This window comes from Stegostoma tigrinum, chromosome 20 (genome assembly GCF_030684315.1).
Source record: "Stegostoma tigrinum isolate sSteTig4 chromosome 20, sSteTig4.hap1, whole genome shotgun sequence".
Taxonomy (NCBI): Eukaryota; Metazoa; Chordata; class Chondrichthyes; order Orectolobiformes; family Stegostomatidae; genus Stegostoma; species Stegostoma tigrinum.
The window spans coordinates 49,981,025-50,000,254 of record NC_081373.1 but is presented as its reverse complement, the minus strand read 5'-3'; the positions used below and the strand labels follow the sequence as shown (position 1 = coordinate 50,000,254).

At 42.3% G+C, this 19,230-nt stretch overlaps 1 protein-coding gene across 1 annotated transcript in view; it reads left to right on the top strand.

Moving 5' to 3' along the window:
- The window catches only part of ipmkb (inositol polyphosphate multikinase b), a 98,365-nt gene that overhangs the window by 10,572 nt on the left and 68,563 nt on the right, over nucleotides 1-19,230 (top strand). The window contains exon 2 of the mRNA XM_048551151.2: nucleotides 2,196-2,281. Within this exon, the coding sequence (XP_048407108.1) occupies nucleotides 2,196-2,281 (86 nt within the window). The remainder of the gene's footprint in view (nucleotides 1-2,195; nucleotides 2,282-19,230) is intronic.

Here is a 19,230-nt window from a genome sequence, read left to right as displayed (position 1 = left end):
AAACTCTGTCAAAAAAAAATCTGTTTGAACATAGTGGTCCAGGTTCTCATGTACGTATGTTCACCTACCACCACCTGCAGCTCAGCCCATTGTTCTCTCTCACATAGATGTCAGTACACTCATGGCAAGTTGAATTTGTGATCTTACTGCCCTTTTAATATGAAAGATTTTTCATTTAAAGGATTCTGGAATTACTGTATTAAGTTTATGGATGAATGTATTTCAAGCGTCCAGCTGATTCAAGGAACTGGCACCCTAATCCCCAGATAACACCAGATAATGGTAGAGTCTGCATTGTTTTATAAAGTCAGAGTTGTGTTTTTAAATCTATTGCAATTTTTGAAGATATAAATTGTAGGGTAGATAAAGGGGAACCAGAGACTGACTATACTATATTTAGGTTTTCAAAGGCATTTGGAAAATGCTTTAGGAGAGGTTGTTCTGCAAGTACAGTGGCTTATGGGGATTGGAAGTAGTAATTGTGTTAGCAGGGATTGAAGATTAGTTAAGGGATAGGAAATAGTATGAAAGCATGGATTACTTTAAATAAATGGATCACCTTAGCACGCTGTTAGTGGATTTGCTGCAATATCAGTGCTTGGCTCTTGGCTATTAAGCAAATAAGAAATTGGAGCACAAATAGGCCTTTGGAGTTCTAAGCCTGACCTACCATTTTAGAAGATTGTGGATGATCTATCCCAGTCCTCAACTTTGTTTTGTGTCACTCATTTATAGTCCTCAACTCCCTGATGTTTCAGAATTCTGTCCACTTTCCCTTAAAGTAATGTCAGTGATCTAGCCTCTATAACGCTCTGGCATAAATAATTTACCATCTACTTCAATGATTTAGATGAGGAGATTGAGAATGGGCTGTCCAAGTTTGCTGCTGATACACAGGTGGGCAAAAATGTTATTGGCAGTATTGAAAAGCAGATTTTAAAAAAATTTTGAGAAGCTATTCAATGCTAGTGTTTCACTAAATTATATTTATTTCTCTGCAAGAACAAGGGCTTGTCTGCCTTACTTTCCTTTTGCCCTTAGCCCTGCAGGGATTTTCTCCTTGGATAATTACCCAAACCTCTTTTGAAATCCCCAGCTGAAATTGCCACTGCCTTAATCATGGGCAGTGCACTCCAGATTCTAACCACCTGCCAGATTAAAAAAATCCTTTCCTTATGTTTGATCCTTTTGTAATTAACTTTACATCAGTTACTCTGATTCTTGACAAGTGAACTTGTATTCATAATCGTGCTTTCATACCTTCCAAATATTTCAAAAGTATGCACCCTTCTAATTCGTGGAGTTCTTGCAGCAGAGAAATCTCCATTCTGTCGAGCTAGTCTGTGTTCATACTTCACATGAGTTTCCTTACATACCATCACTATATCATTTTATTCCATTTTTGCTTGTGTATTTCGAGTTTCCTTTTGAAAGCATCTGTGCTACTTACTCTGACCACTTTCTGTGCATAGGGCAGTCCGTATTTTACCCAGTCTCCAAGTGAAGTTATCTTCTATTTTCCTGTTCAGTATGTTGGTAATTATCTTGCCTTAATGTTTGAGAGCTCTAGATTTCTCTCAAGTTGGAAATGCCTTCTCCGTGTCACCCCGTTCCAGTTCATTCACCATTGTTTTTTCTAAATATAAATGCCCCATCTATTTCAGTCCGTGGTCTGTCAGCTCCAGAACCATTTGGAGTTTGGTATATTGTCATCTAATAACAACTGGTTCTGTCCCGTTCTTTCAGCTTAGTTCAAGGGAACCATCTGATGCCGGCCATTAACTGATGTTGTAACTTCAGAATGTTACCTTCCAATAAATGTTTCCTGCTACAATGAGCAAATTTGAAGTTCTGTCTGTAGCTGTATGATTACCTACTCTTGTGCATTTCTCAAATACAAAAGATTCAACATTAATGCAACAATGAAACAGGATGTGGTGTTGCACATGGGTATTTAATCAAACAAATAGGGTTTAAGCTTTCAATTTCTCAATTTTTAACTGTAAAAAATGGACTAGCATTCATAAAGATATTAATCTTGTACATTGTTGTATTCTGCTAGTATTACAATTACTAGTCGCAATGACCTGACGATTAGAGGATGAAGTTGACTTTGAATGTATCAGTGTAAAGTTAGTACTGCTGGAACTTCAAAACCATAATTTCCTAAGTTTTCATTTTGGTCCTATTTCTAGGTATGTTGCAGCACCCAGATGGCACAGTCTTGAAGCAGTTGCAACCTCCACCGCGTGGACCCAGGGAGTTGAATTTCTACAATATGGTAATTCCTGTTTTGCTAGAACTGAGTTCAGGTGGAATTGGCTTTACATTGTGACTGCACTGAATCTAACATGGAGTTCAAAACACTGTATTGAGAAGCTGTGCTGTCAAGTTGCTGTCTGGCAGATGTGACATAGTTGTCTATGTGACTGAAATAAACCAGTTCAGCTGGTGAATGTTGAGAGGATACAGAGCATACTGGAGAACAAGTCTACCAAGGCTGGTGCAGGCTCAGAATTTCTTTGACAAAAGTATGAGAGGAAATCATCAACCAACCTGCTTGTGAATTTTGTGTGGAGAGACAAAAAAGATTATCTTCCTCAGTTTGCATATTGGGGCAAGCTAACAAATGTTGGTTACATAGGGTATGGAAAGGGGAAACCCATGTAAACAATTGGGATCCAATTAAATTTTTCTCAAATTAGTATTCTAAAGGGATTTACTGTTGTAATCAGCTGAAATTAATTAGTTTGAAATAAAAAAAAACTTCTGTGGCTCGTTAACTCAGCAATATATTTGTTGTGTTCCTAATGCTGTAATGTCATGTGCATTTCTTGGCAATGTTCCACTTGTTTATGACCCACATTTGTTAGATTGCTTTGGCTGAACAGAAATGCTGGATTCTTAAGTGCTGATGGTTAATCCAGTCTTAATTATATCCATGTCTAGATGGTGAGCACAGAAAATAGTTCTAAGCAATTTCTGTCAGCATACAGTTTAGTCACATGGCCTCTGATTCCTAGTTCTGTATTTGTTATGAATAACATATATTGAAGGTCTTTAAAGTACAACTTTTGTAACTTTGAGATTACTTAACCACTAGAATTATGGAATATCACAGCTTGGAAAGAAACTGTTTACCCAGTTAAATCAGTGCGTCTTGAAAAGCATTCCATTTTGTCCCACTTGGTTGCTTTTATCCCATATTCCCGCAGTGATTTTCTTCATGCAATTATCCATTTCCTTTTTCAGTCAGGATCCATCACCCTTTCAACAGCAGTCTTTAATTTTATAGCACCCACAACATAAAAATCCCAATACCTAGCAGAAGTATTATGAAATGAGATGTAACAATTATTTAATCAGATGACCAAAAGCGTGATCAGCAAGCTAAGCTTTAAAGATTGCCATAAAGACTGAAAGTAAGTTAGAGAGGTGAAGAGATGTAGGGAAGAAGCTCCAGAGCTTATGAGCAAGGACAACTGAAGGCATAGCCACCGAGGGCAAAGCAATTAACGTTGGTGGTACTCAATGTGCCAAATGTGGAGAAGAGTAAAGATTGGAGAACAGAGAAAGCAAGGATAGATTTGAAAACCTGGGACATGAATTGTAAAATCAAGTCTTTTAGTTTACAAGGAGCGAATGTAGACCATCAAGCGTACTGGTGACAGGTGAATAACGAGATGTGATGTGAGTTTGGATACAGCAGAGTTTCACTAAACATGGTTTAGGGAGATCGGGGGGGAGTTACTGCAGAATTCAAAATCTCTGACTTTTTAATTCTTTGATATCACTCGTCTAGTTCAATTTCTGATCACTAGAAATCCACAGAATGTTGATGGTGGGCTGTTCAATGATGATAATGGCATTGATTGTCAAGGCATGATGGTTAAATTTTCTCTCTTGTTAGAGATGGTCATTTTCTGACATTTTTATGTCCAAATGTTGCTCGTCAATGATCAGCTCAGCCCGGAACATTGCCTTGGCCTTCTTGCATTGGGGCATGTACTGCTTCAATATCTGTGGTTTTCCCTGATTCTTCTTCACTCAACCCTGTTAGAACACATGAATGAAGAATAAAAGTACGCCACTTTGCTCTGTGGGTCATCCAGTTGGCACTTCTGAGAGAAGATATTTGCAATGATTGCAACCTTGTCTTTACTGCTGAAGTCTGGTCTCTTTTACCATTCAAGTTGGAGATCTTTGTGGAGCTGCCTCACTTGGCTAGTTGTTTAATAGTTTACTATTATTCACCACTGATTGTGGTCACACTGCAGGGTTTTGACCTGATCCATTCAGAGGAACTGAAAAAAGAAATAACCATGCAACACCTGAGCATGAGATAAGACTGGCTTCAATCTAAAAGTATCTGAAGTCTTCTCTTGACATAAGAACAGTGAAAATGTGGTGAAAGGAGCACTGGGGACAATAGGAGATCACAGAAGGGTGTACACATGGAGGCAGGGGTTATGGCTGAAGTATTGAACATTTTGATCTATATTTATCAAGGAAGATGATGTTGTGGAGAAGAGCACATTGCGGTGGGAACACAGCACTGATGAAGGATTAATAAAGATGAGTTGATAGACTGGCAGCAGTTAAAGTTAACAAACCAGTAGAATTGAAACATCACTCAAGTCATAGTGGAAGAGGATATGGTGGAAGATAAGGGAATCTTGTAATACAGTGGTAGTGTCTGTACCTCTGAGCCAGGAGACCAAGATACAAATCCCAGCTGCTCCGGAAGCCTGTAACAACAACTCTGAACAGGTTGATTAGAAAATACCTTGGGTGGAAGATACTATTCTTGTGGTGCAATGGTAATGTTCCTGTCTCAGGACCAAAAAATCTGGGTTCAAGTCTTAACCTGGCTTAGACATGCATGATAGCATGTGAGCAGGCTGATTTAAAAACATCTAGGAACAACATTCTGACATTCAGATCTTAGAGGCAACATTTGCTTTTGGGAATAATGATACACCTGAAAGGGTAAATAATATTAGGGTGGAAGTTGCCAGGACACTGGCCATAATCTTCAAATCCTTGGAAACTACAGTGGTCCGAGAGGACTGAAGAATTGCAAATGTTCAGCACAGGTTCAAAAAAAGGATAAGCCCATCAGCTAAGAACCAGTCAATTTAACCGCAGTGAGGAAACCTGTCGTAAGATGATCATTGAAAAGAATCACAAATGTGGAGCAATTAAGAAAAATCAGCACCATTTGTTAAAGGTAATGAAGTTGATGCGGTATGTGTTGAAGGTGTTTTATAAAGTACCATGTAATCAACCTGCCAGCAAACTTGAAACCTGTCGAATGAAAAGGACTGTGGATGCGTATTTGGCAGCATGACAGAAATCAACGGTAAATGGCTAGTTTTTTGAACTTGAGGAAGATGCTTTGTAGGGTTCCCCGGGAGTGGGGATTACGCCCTGTGCTTTTCTTCATCTCTATAAATGATTTAAACTTGGAAATTTTTGTGGCATTAAGGAAGATATTGATAGACTTGAGAGGCTTGTGGAGTAGGCAGAAACATGGCAGCTAAAATTTAGTTGGATGGAGAAAGAAATATAATTATGAAGGCATATCAGGGCCAGAATGACCTGGGGTATAGGTGTACAAACCATTTGAAATCTAAAATGCTAATCCTTGTTCTGAAATCCTGCCATTGGCTCGCTTTTCCCTATTTCAACCTTGCAGCCATGCAAGGCATGTGAAATCCCTTAATTCTGATCTCTTGTTCATCCCCAGTTTCCTCACTCCACCTTTGATGATCATGTCTTCTGGTTTCCTGGCTACAAGCTTTGGAATTCTCTCCTTATCTTGTTGCCTCTTTTCTTCGATTATAACAAAGTGGTGAAGAACCTTGTGACTGGGAGCATCTATAGAGAGAGAAAGAATTAATGTTTTGAGTCTGATATGATTCTTTTTCATGATACCAAAGACTCAACGTAATGGAGTTGACTCACATCAACTTCATATAGCTGGCAAAGGTGTCTGTTAGGGATCTGGAATGCCTTGCCTGGGTATGTTGAGAAGGCTGTGGCAATTATAGTTTTAAAAGATATTAGATTGTTGTTTGAAAAGGCACAATTTGCAGGGCTGCAGGGAAAAGCAGGCAAATGGGACAAGCTGTGCAGCTCTCACAGAGGACTGACATGATCCCCCAGTTCCGCAACCATCCTGAGTTAATATCTGGAATAGACTGCCTGAAAGGAAGGTATAAACAAATTCCGTTCTAACTTCTAGTAATTAATTTGCTGTTTTTTTTCCTGGGATGTGGGCCTTGCTGGCTGGTCTGCATTTATTGCCCATCCCATGTTGCTCTGGAGAAGATAGTGGTGAGCTGCTGCCTTGAACCACTGCACTGTTCATTCTGTAGGTTGACCCACAATGCCCTTAGGGACGGAATTCCAGGATTTTGAACAGGGAACACTGAAGGGCCAGTGATAGGTTTCTGAGTCAGGATGGTGTGTGGCTTGGAGGGGAACTTGCAGGTGGCGGTGTTCTACTGCCTTTGTCATTCTACATGGAAGTGGTTGTGGATTTAGAAGGTGCTGTCGAAGGATCTTTGATGAATTTCTGCAGTGCATCTTGTGGATAGTGCACACTTGCTGTTGAATGTAAAAGAGGAAATACTTACAGGATGATGTGGAGGGGTTGAAGAATGGATAACACTTACAAATAGCATACCCAGTCACAGTGGGTCAAATGGCGACTTCTCTAACATTCTGTAACTGATGTCATTGTTGCTTCATAGTTGTTGTTAGTTCGGTGACCTTGATAGAATGCCTGCTGGCAGACAATCTACATGCAAATTCTGATAATGTGAAACCTCATGAAAATATCATTCCAAGAGTTTAAACATTGATATGCTTAGTGCGACAAAAAGTGAGTTTGCTTCTGTGAAACTCTTGTGATGTGTTCAGCGTCCTGATTTTAAAATATGATTGCTTGACGAGTTAACAAAAAATATCTGCCTGCAACATGTAAGTTATTTCTCTTTAAAGAACATTTCTACTGAATGTGTGTCAGACTGAGCGGTTTCATTAAACCACAGTACCAGCTAGTGTCCTTGTGTTATGCCTCATCTGAACAATTGGTAAGGAATGCGCTTTTGATGCCTTGTGACATCTGCAGGAAATGTTCTGGTTTGAAAATTGCTTGCTAACTTCTGACAGTGCTTGGGAGTTTACTATAAGGTCTGGAGTGCTCGTGTTTAAGAGTAACCATGGCATGTAATCTTCTTGCCAGAATATTTCCCTTTTCTCAGAGATATGAAGTATTAATTTAATATTACAGTGGAAACATTTGGACGGGGGGATAGTTTTGAAGATATGATGGAAGTGATGAATCATCATCGGTGCAAATGAAGTATTTCAAATGTATAGGCTCTGCTGGTGAAGTTCAAAGTATTCGAAACACTCAATCTGATCTGACATTTAGGTTTAGTAATTCCTGTTACGCAGTCTTCATTGTGTGGAAGTCTATGACGCATATTTGTAATGAAAATCATTTTCATCAGTAGCAGTTTGTTTACCCCGTAGAAATTCCATATGCCAGACATAGGAGAAAGAAGCTGAATATGTTTATTGATAATTTTACAGTATTTCTCCGAGGCAACTTAATTTCATAGAACTACTGAATTATTGTAGCGTTGATGTGCAAAATCCTGTTGGTGCATGAAATGATAATTGTTCAGAATCCTGAGGTATTTGCAGAAAATTTTATAGTTTTAATTCCAAAATGTAGTTTTTAAAAAGGATGAGGAAAAAACTATGGTTGTAAATTCATTATCTGCAATGTGTCTTGATCCATTTACCATACTTTCTGTGGTGGGGTAAAATTCTACGTGGTGTCTTATCCGATCTGCATTATTCACATTACCAGGCTATTAATATTTTTAAACCTGTCTTTAATCAACCAGTTCAGACATTTTATTACACAGCTCTCGAACAAGAGGGACTTGAACTTGGGCCTCCTGGCTCAAAGGTAGGGATAATACCATTGCATCACAAGAGGCCCCACCTCCACCAGACTACTAAATTTTTTTCATGTAACATATTTTTCTAATCAACCTATTCAGATATTATTACACACTTCTGGAACGGGTGGGACTTGAATCTGGGGCCTCCCAGTTTAGGGGTAGGGACATTGCCACTGCACCACAAACCACCCCCCCCCCCCCAACTAAATTATTCAACAGTGAACTATTTGGTGATCTTACCTGAGCCCAATTCCATGCTCACCTCATACTGGCATTTCTCATCAAACATTTTTGTGTTGTAACATTTTGTCCATGATTCCGCTAAAGAGTCTGCAGTTTCATTTAAGTAGGGAATTTGTCTGATTCAGCCTGCTCAGTGCCACAGTCTCCAGCGTACTTGCAGCACCCTTGGAACTTAGAACAAACAGATTATTGGTCTGTTGCAAAGGTGGTCAATCATATGTTTTGGAAAATGGGATGTCTAGTCTGGATATGTCTTGACATGTCGGTCCTCTTGAGAGAAGGGAGAGGAGAGTGGCTCCAAGTGGATAATTCTTTTAGAGGCCGTAGAGCTTAATGGGCTGAGTGGTAAGATATACCTAGAATATTGTGTGCAGTTTTGGCTTCCTTTTTCTGAGGAAGGATCCTCTTTCTCTTGAGGAAGTGCAGCGAAGGTTTACCAGGCTGATTCCAGGGATGGTGGGATCAACATACAAGGAAAGATTGACTAGGTTAAGATTGTTTTCACTGGAGTTCAGATGAATGAGGGGGGATCTCATAGAGACTTCTAAAATTTTAACAGGACCAAACAGGGCAGATGCCAGGAGGATGTTCCCATTGGTGGGTGTATCAGAACCGAGGTTGCAGTATGAAGATTCAGAGTGGATGATTTTAGGACGGAGATGAGGAGACATCTCTTCACCCAAGGAGTGGTGAGCCTGTGGAATTCATTCCCATAGGAATTAGTTGATGCCAAAACGTTGAATGTATTCAAGAGGCAGCCAGATATAGCACTTGGGGCAAATGGGATCAAAGGTTACGAGGAGAAAGCGGGATTAGGCTATTGAGTTCGATCATCAGTCATGGTCGTGATGAATGGCAGAGCAATCTTGAAGGGCTGAATGGGTGCCTCCTGCTCCTGTCTTCTATGTTTCTATATAACCTGCTATATGACACAAGGCATTCTTCTCCTCGTGTTTAGAAATATAACTAAGCAAAGAAATTAATTTAGTAAGGTAACTTTGAAAGCTGCTCTTCTTCTACACACTTCCTGTGTTTGGTAGTAGTGTCCCTGTCAGTAGCGTGGAGCCATGAATTGTCAAAGATTTCTTAGCCCCAGATAGTTTGCTGCTTATTTCACACTTCCTTCTGTGAGTGAAATTTCATGTAATCACTCTTCTGGTGCGTACTTATCCACAGACCAAGCAACATTTCTAATCCCGTGTTCTGTGCCATACTGCACACTGTTCCAGACCTTTGATGGCAGATTGATGACCTGTGTTTAGGCATTTGTCACTATTTGGATTGTTTCGCTAGGCATGTCCTACGACAGATGATGGATGATAGTGGATGTTTCACTGAGTCTTAGCTACTCTATTTCAGTATCTCACTACTTTACTAAACATCAGGTGTGTTTGTTTGCAATAAGTATGCTGTTTACAATGGTTGCTTATTGTCCAAGTAGATAATGTCCCTTCTGATTCCAGCAATAACTAACATCATTAAATGAACTGAATTTGTTGCTCAGAGGTGTGCCACTGAGCCTTGGGCAAATTTTGTCTTTAGATTTCTGTCCCTCACCCCTAGGAAAGAGAGGTGACTGACACCTTTTGACTGAGATTAGTTCTTGATCTTATACTTACTTCTTGATTAATATTTAATTGTTTCAAACAATGCCCACAGTATTTGCTCACAATTCTTATTCTCCAATAAAATATTAAATCGTTGTGGCTAATTTAGATGATCATTAGACTCATATAACTGAACATTACTCTAATTATCAACTGCCGATATGTAACTTAATGAGTAACTTGCATGAATAGGGAATGAATTACCTGCTTTTATATAGTTCCTTTGTGCACATGTTGGTATCTCACCAGCAGAAGCTTCTGAAAAGGAAAACCATATTCTTTCTCTCTCTCCCTGTGCTTAAATTTTTGTTTTCTGAATGGGTCAAAATGCCCCTTACTTCACATGTGGGCGATTTATAGGTCTAAAAGTTGCCCTTGAGCAATATCCATTCTGATCATTGATCGTGGCTGATCTGCCCCTGAACTGTATTGTACCGCCTTTGTTCCACATTTCTTGATAACTTTTACCTAACAAAAATATCTTGGTCTTAAAAATTACATTAATCTTGCACGAACAATATTTTGGAGACTTATTGGTTGTGGTTTTCAAAAAAAAGCACTTGTTTCCTGATTTTGCTGCTGCATCCAAATGAAACTGCTAGATAAAGACCATCTCTCACAAAGACCAAGAAAAGTCCCTACCCACCTCCTTTTGAACTTCAACAGCATTGTAGCTTCCTGATCTCCCATTCTGGGGCTGACAAATGACCATCCAGATCAAACTACAGTTACAAGAATAGTGCAGAAGCTGGATAATTCATTAGTAGTTCCTGACCTTATATATTCCTGACGGCCCTTATATGTTGCAGTTTTTTCATTGTAATGTATCAAAATCTATGAGCTAAATTATGTAAATACAAGCCTTATTTCAATGCTTCCCAAACTTCTTCCCATCGTATCTTTATTTTAAGACTTGAAAATTGTTATGATCCCCAGAGTGTGTAGAGCTGTAAGAAAGGGGGCATTGAAAAAGATGTTGGAGTGGGAGGCTGTTTAGATAGATATTGTGAATTTTTCACAAAAAGCACCGCCTTTTCTGAATTTTTCAGAACAGGATTCAGGCCCTTAAGGGATAGTCAGTCAGACAATACGCTATAGCATCCATGGAACTTCCAACCCCATTGTTTCAACTCGTGTCCCACAATTTGGGAAGCCATGCTTTAAATAATTCTTGACCATTTCTTTTCTACCTTCCCTTATAAACTGATGTGTAGAAGATTTAGTTTTATGTTGGCGTGTTATAATTTTGCTCAACAACATCGACAGTGAATATACATAAAAGATAGAACATTTATGCAAGAATGTAATCTCTGTGTTCACTAAATATATTGCCGAAATATTTTACTGACATAAAGGACAGTTATCACCGAGAGAATCTCTGGTACCTCTTTCAGTATTGTGGAATGTGTGAAGTGTGGATGAACATTCAAAACTAAAATATCATTTTGTTGTTTAATCTATGATGTGTACTTCTGTGCATTTCTCCAGATCTGTGTCACAAAGAAAAGGGCACAAGTCCATTCATCCAATTCTGCCTCATTAATGTACTCTCATGATCAGCAAAGTGATGGAAGATGTCAACGGTAATGTCAAACACCAGTTAGTCATCAATGGTGTGCTCGCCGGTGCTCAGCTTTTGGTTAGAACACAGAACATAGAACATTACAGCACAGTACAGGCCCTTCGGCCCTCGATGTTTTGCCGATCTGTCATACCAATCTGAAGCCCATCTAACCTACACTATTCCATGTACGTCCATCTGCTTATCCAACGACAACTTAAATGTACTTGAAGTTGGCAAATCTACTACCGTTGCGGGCAATGTGTTCCATACCCTTACTACTCTCTGAGTCAAGAAACTACCTCGGGCATCTGTCCTGTATCTTTCACCCCTCAATTTAAAGCTATGCCCCCTCGTGCTCGCCGTCACCATCTAGGAAAAAGGCTCTCCCTATCCACCCTATCCAACCCTCTGATTATTTTATATGTCTCAATTAAGTCACCTCTCAACCTTCTTCTCTCTAATGAAAACAGCCTCAAGTCCCTCAGCCTTTCCTCGTAAGACCTTCCCTCCATACCAGGCAACATCTGAGTAAATCTCCTCTGCACCCTTTCCAAAGCTTCCACATCCTTCTTATAATGCGGTGACCAGAACTGTACGCAGTGCTCCAAGTGCGGCCGCACCAGAGTTTTGTACAGCTGCAGCATAACCTCATGGTTCCGGAACTCAATCCCTCTATTAATAAAAGCTAAAACACTGTATGCCTTCTTAACAGCCCTGTCAACCTGGGTGGCAACTTTCAATGATCTGTGTACATGGACACCGAGATCTCTCTGCTCATCTACACTATCAAGAATCTTACCATTAGCCCAGTACTTTGCATTCTGGTTACCCCTACCAAAGTGCATTCACCTCACACTTGTTCACGTTAAACTCCATTTGCCACCTCTCAGCCCAGCTCTGCAGCTTATCTATGTACTTCCAGGGCCAATCAGCTTTGGATTTTGTTACAGCCATGGTTTAAACATGGACAAAAAAGCAACTCAAGGTGAAGTAAGCGTTTGATTGCCCTGATATCAAGGCAACATTTGATAAATGTTGCATCAGAGATCACTACCAAAAATGATGATGTTAAAATTGAGGGGAATATTTCACCATTGATTGGCATTGTACCTAGCACATTGTATCTAGATACATTTGTATCTTTGGAGGTCAATCATTTCCGATTTAGGAGCAGGAATGGCCATTCAACCCATTGAGTGCTCTGCCATCCAATGTGATCATGGCAATTCTGAGAATCGTCAACGCAACTTTTCTGCCTTTTCTACATAACCCTTGATTCCATTAATGATTAAAAATCTGCCTGTCTCAGCCTTGATTATACTTAATGCCACAGCCGCAGCAGCCTTCTGTGGAAAAGAATTTCACAGACTCACTACCATGTGAACAAAGAAATTCCTCTCATCTAAATTTTAAATGTGTGACTCCTTATTCTGACATTCTGCCCCCTGGTTCTAGACTCTTCCGTAAAGGGAAGGCAACTATTCTGCATCTGCTCTGTCACAGCTTTTGAAGAATCTTGTATGCTTCAATAAGGTCACTTCTCAATCTTCTATATTCCGGTGAGTACAGGCTCAATCGACTCGACCTGACCTTGGAAAATACACCCTCCATACCCCAATATTAGCCCAGTGAAGCTTCTCTGCACTGCCTTCAATACCAGGACATCTTTCCTTAGTTAAGAGGTTTAAAAACTATTCATGATATCTAGCTGTGGTCTCACTAGCACCTTGTATAGTTTTAACAAGCCCTCTCTACTTTATACACCTTTCCTTTTGAAATAAAGGCCAACATTACACTGGCCGTCCTGTTAGCTGCTAATCTTGGATGCTAGCTTTTTGTAATTCATGGACGATGACTCCGAAATACCTCATCTGTAACTTTGTGCTGTCTTTCTCCATTTACTTAGCTCATCTATTTTCATGTCAAAGTGGATAACCTCACATTTTTCTGCATTATATTCCATCTGTCATGATTTTTCCCACTCATTTAACCTGTCTCTATTCTTCTGTAGACCCTTTGTGCCATCCTCACCACTTTCTTTCCCACCAGTTTTTGTGTCTTTTGCGATCTTGGCTATAATCCATGCACTTTGCTCACCCGAGTCATTAATATGTATTGTAAATAACTGTAGTTTTACTACTGATCCCTGCAGAATACCACTAGTTATAGGTTGCTATCCTGAAAATGCCCCTTGTCCAAATGCTGGTTCAGCTTCTGACTTGTTGCTGCTTCTTTTACAGACTGATGTAGAAGCAACAGGGTTGACTTTTTCAATAAGTATATCACCATGTGGCCGGTACACATTCTCAACTTTAATGAATTTAAAAGCATAAAATTCAAGTGGCGACTGTCCATTATGCAAGTTTGCCTTTGGTCAGGGGATGGGGTGGTTGGTGCCGGAGACATGTGTATAATTGCTGGACAACCAGTGCAGAGGCCTAGACTACTTCTGGGAATATGTGTTCAGATCTCATCACTGCTGGTGATATTTAAATTTATTTAGTAAATCATCAAACTGAAATGGCAACTAGAAAACTATCATTGATTATAAAAACCGATCTGGTTCATTAGTGTCCTATAGGTTTGGTATACTTATGACTCCAGGTTAACTCATTTGTCTGAACAGTAGGTTTGCAATGCAGAGTAGTGCCAAAACATGGGTTCACATCCTCCCCTTTGGCTGAAGTCACCATGAAGGATTCTTCCCCAACCTTGCCCTCAGCGACCCTCACGTTAAACCACCTCCATTTGTGTCTCTCTTTCGCTCTCGCACTTGCTGTCTCACCCTCTCTCTCACATGCATTCTCTCTCTCTCTTGCTTGCTGTCTCTACCTCCTCTCTCTCGCTCTCTATCTCTTGCTTGCTCTCTTCTGCTTGTTCGCTGTCTCTTGCCCTAGCTCATGCTCTCTCTCTCCCTCTCTCCCCCCCCGCCTCTCTCTCTCTCTCTCTCTCTCTCTCTCTCTCTCTCTCTCTCTCTCTCTCTCTCTCTTTCTCTCCACCCCCGCCCTCTCTCTCTCTCTCTCTTTCTCTCCCCCCCTCGCCCTCTCTCTCTCTCCCCCCCCTTCCCTTTGCCCTTTCCCCGTTGCCCCCTTGCGCCCCTCTCCCTCTCTCGCCCTCATCCGTGCCTTCATCCCCTCTCTCTCATAAGAGAGCATCCTTATGGTCCAGTAGGACTATGGCACCTTGCCTACTGAGGGGAGGTTGATGGCCTAGTGATATCGCTGGACTGTTAATCCAGAGATACAGATAATGGTTCTGGGGACCGGAGTTTAAATCCCACCATGGCAGATGGTGGAATTTGAATTCAATAAAATATCTGGAATTAAGAATCTGATGTTGACTGTGAATCCATTGTCGATTGGCAGAAAAACCCATCTGATTCACTGACGTCCTTGAGGGAAGGAAACTGCCATCCTTACCTGGTCTGGCCTACATGTGACCCAAGACCCACAGCAATATGGTTGACTCTTAACTGCCCTCTGGGAAATTAAGGATGAGAAATAAATGCTGCCTAGCCAGCAATGCCCTCATCCCGTGAATGAATTAAAAAAAACTTCAGCTTTTTACACGTGAATCTGGAACCACATGCAATGTGGTTGACTCTTTACTGCCTTCTGAAATGGGCTTACAAATCACTTGGTTCAACGACAGTTTGGGTTGGGCAATAAACACTGGCCTGGCCAGTGATGCCCTCATGCCATGACATAATGAGAAAGGTGGAGGGGTTTGGTTTGTGCTTTTGGGAACTTGCTCGTGACAGCTTGGTTAAACTGGACATGCTGCACTTTCTCTATTTCATTCTTTCAACACAAACTTGTAGGAAGACCTGATGCTTTAATGTGAAATAGTTTTGCTATTCAGTTAAATCTTGAGTTCTCAATCATTCTAGTTTCAATAATGTAGATGAATACTATACTTTACAAAGTTTCAGGAGTCAGACTTATTACTAAAACTTGCACTTTTGAGAGCAGTGACATAAGTTATTATAGTAAACCTTGAACAGGCATTTTGCAGCAGTGAATGACTCTGGAATAAAACCTTGTGCACGAGTTTAATTCCACATTAGTTACCTATTAAACAATAAAATCATTGCATGTGCAGCACTGGTTCATTTGAAACTTCCAGCAGATTATTGCACTCATTGATGGCCTCAGTTGCGCTTTAGTGCCTGTTTTGTTATGTGGCCAATATATTTAATTATTTATATATCATCAGGCAAGTTTTGGGAATTTAAAAAAAAATTTTCTTGCATTGAACATTTGCTGATGCCATCAAAGCGTAAATGTTGTGCTCAATCATGCCATGACAAAGGGTTAAAGAATATATATGGTGTGCCTCTCCCATAGTTTGTTGTAGTTCTGAATAAACCATAAGCTGATGCAGTGATACCAAACCGGCTTCCATTCTCATGTAAACAAAGCCCTGTTCATATTGACCTGAAACTGTACTGCTGTTCTTACTTAATTTGTGCGAACGTCAGTCTAATCCCACACCAGTGTGGTTGTTTGTTAGCTGCCCTGAAGTATGAATTGTTACCTGAGAGTCACTGGATTTTACCCTTGTGTCTTAGAAAGTTGTGGGTACATGTCCTATTTCAGAAACTTGACAATAGAACAAAGGCTGTGCCTCCAGTGCAATACTGACAGAGGCTGAGTTAACATAAATTCTTGTAGATGATTAGTTATTTGTGGTTTCCAATTACTGTCAAGCAATGTTAAAGACATTGTTTTGTTGAGGAACAGTGGTTTTCTTCCCCATTGCCAAAATTCAACCATTGCTCAACGTGGCTGTTTCTGAATAAAAACTGAAAGAACTGCAGGTGCTGTAACTCTGAAACAAAAACAGAAGTTGCTGGAAAAAATCAGCAGGTCTCGCCGCAGCATCTGTAAGGAGAAATCAAAGTTAAAATTTTGGGTCTGGTGACCCTTTATCAAGTTCTAACGAAAGGTCATCGGACCTGAAATGTTAACTTTTATTTAACAAGGTGTAGAGCTGGATTTGGGCCTAGAACCTTCTCAATTTTCTGAAGAAGCGTCTAGGCCTGAAACATCAGCCTTCCTGCTCCTCTGATGCTGCTTGGCCTGCTGTGTTCATCCAGCTCTATACCTTGTTATCTCAGATTCTCCAGCATCTGCAGTTCTTACTATCTCATGTTAACTTTGATTTCTCATTTCAGATGCTGCCAGACCTGCTGAGCTTGACTAGCAACTTCAGTTTTTGTTTATGCCTGTTTCTGAGATGTTGCTGTGTGCCAGTGGGTTGCTGTGTTTTGCTTGTTGCAATAAAGTCAACACTTGCCCTCTAAGGCCGAGAAGGCAATGGGCCAAGTGCTGGAAAATGGGATTAGATAACGAGTTTTGAGAAGATTTGTAGCTCAGGTTGAGATTCTGGATGTGGGTTTGCTCGCTGAGCTGGAAGGTTAGTTTTCAGACGTTTCATCACTTTTTTTTTAAATTTGAAAAATATACTTTATTCATAAGATGTACAAAAAATAAAACATGTTTATACACCTCCCCAGTCATGCAAGCTGCTCCAGGTTACCCAGGGGGTACGTACACCAACTAAAGGAGAAAAAAAACAAACAAAGAAGAAAAAAAACAAAACACAGAAAATACCCCGGCAGTCCTCTCCCCGCACAGTCCCAGTTGGCCCCCTGACCAGTTGGGGAAGGCGCCGGCTGGGCCCAGTTACCAGATAGCGCCCTTTTTTCTATTCTGGACGAGGGGTTTCATATGGTGGTCTTTCCCCACCGCACCTTGGCGGCGGCTGCCCCAAGCTTTAACACGTCCCTCAGCACGTAGTCCTGGACCTTGGAGTGCGCCAGTCTGCAACACTCGGTCGGGGTCAATTCTTTCAGCTGGCAGACCAGCAAGTTGCGGGCAGACCAAAGAGCGTCTTACACTGCATTGATGGTCCTCCAGGCGCAGTTGATGTTGGTCTTGGTGTGTGTCCCGGGAAACAGCCCATAGAGCACGGAGTCCTGCGTCACGGAGCTGCTCGGGACGAACCTCGACAAATACCACTGCATCCCCTGCCAGACCTCGTGCGCATAGGCACACTCCAGAAGGAGGTGATCGACAGTCTCGTACCCCCCGCAGCCACCTCGAGGGCAGCGTGCGGTGGCGCAGAGATTCCGGGCATGCATAAAGGATCACACTGGCAGAGCCCCTCTCACCACCAGCCAAGCAATGTCCTTGTGCTTGTTTGAAAGTTCTGGCGATGAGGCATTCTGCCAAATGACTTTGGCAGTTTGCTTGGGGAACCACACGACGGGATCCACCCTCTCCTTTTCCCGAAGGGTCTCGAGGATACTATGTGCTGACCACTGCCTGACGGCCTTGTGGTCAAAGGTGTTTCCTTTCAAAAATTTCTCCACGAAGGACAGGTGGTACGGGATGGTCCAACTACTCTGAGCGTTCCATGGCAACGAGGCCAGGCCCGTCCTTCGCAACACCGGGGACAGGTAGAACCTCAGGAAGTAGTGACACTTGGTATTTGCGTACTGAGGATCTACGCACAGCTTGATGCAGCCGCACACAAAGATAGCCGTCAGGGCGAGGGTGGTGTTCGGTACGCCCTTTCCCCCATTTCCCAGGTCTTTGTACATGGTGTCCCTGCAGACCCGGTCCATCCTCGACCCCCAAATGAAGTGGAAGATGGCCCGGGTGACCGCAGCGGCGCAGGTCCAGGGAACAGGCCAGGCCTGCGCCACATACAACAGTACTGAAAGCCCCTCGCACCTGACAACGCGGTTCTTAACCGCGATGGAGAGGGACCGGAGTGTCCACCTGCCCAGCTTCTGCTTCAATTTGGTGATACGCTCCTCCCAAGTCTTAGTGCACGCCCCAGCTCCACCACACCAAACACCCAGCACCTTCAGGTAGTCTGTCCTGACGGTGAAGGGGATGAAGGAGCGGTCGTCCCAGTTCCTGAAGAACATGACCTCGCTCTTACCCCTGTTGACTTTGGCACCCGAGGCCAGTTCACACTGGCCGCAGATGTCCAATAGTCTACTCACCGACCGATGATCTGTGCAGGAGTTGGCAACATCGTCCATGTACAGGGAGGTCTTGACCTGAAGGCCTCCGCTGCCTGGGATAGTCATGCCCTTCAGGCTCACGTCCTTCCTGATGGATGCGGCGAAGGGCTCCACCCAGCACACGAACAAGGCAGGAGAGAGCAGGCAGCCCTGCCTGACTCCAGATCTGACAGGAAAACTGTCCGATTCCCACCCGTTGATAGAGACTGCGCTAACGATGTTGGCGTAGAGCAGCCGGATCCAATTGCGGATGCCCTCCCCGAACCCCAATTTGGAGAGGACGTCCCTCACGTAAGCATGAGAGACCCTGTCGAAGGCCTTCTCCTGGTCCAGGCTGACGAGGCAGGTGTCCACCCGCCTGTCCTGTACGTCGGCGATCGTATCCCTGACGAGCGCGAGCCTCTCAGCGATCTTCCTGCCCGGCACAGCACAGGTTTGGTCAGGGTGAATCACCGACTCCAGCATAGACCTGACCCGTTTGGCTATGACCTTGGCCAGGATTTTGTAGTCCACGTTCAATAGTGAAATGAGACGCCAATTCTTAATTTCTTCCCTCTCCCCCTTCCTCTTGTAAATGAGGGTGATGATGCCCTTCCTCATGGACCTGCACATTTCCCCTGCCCGAAGCGCACTATCGTACACGTCCAGCAGGTCCAGGCTGACCAGGTCCCACAGAGCAGAATACAGCTCGACCGGTAAACCGTCGCTCCTGGGAGTCCTATTCCTTTCCAAGGACTTGAGGGCTCTGGTCAGCTCGCCCAGGGATGTCGGCCAGTCCAGCCACTCCCTCGT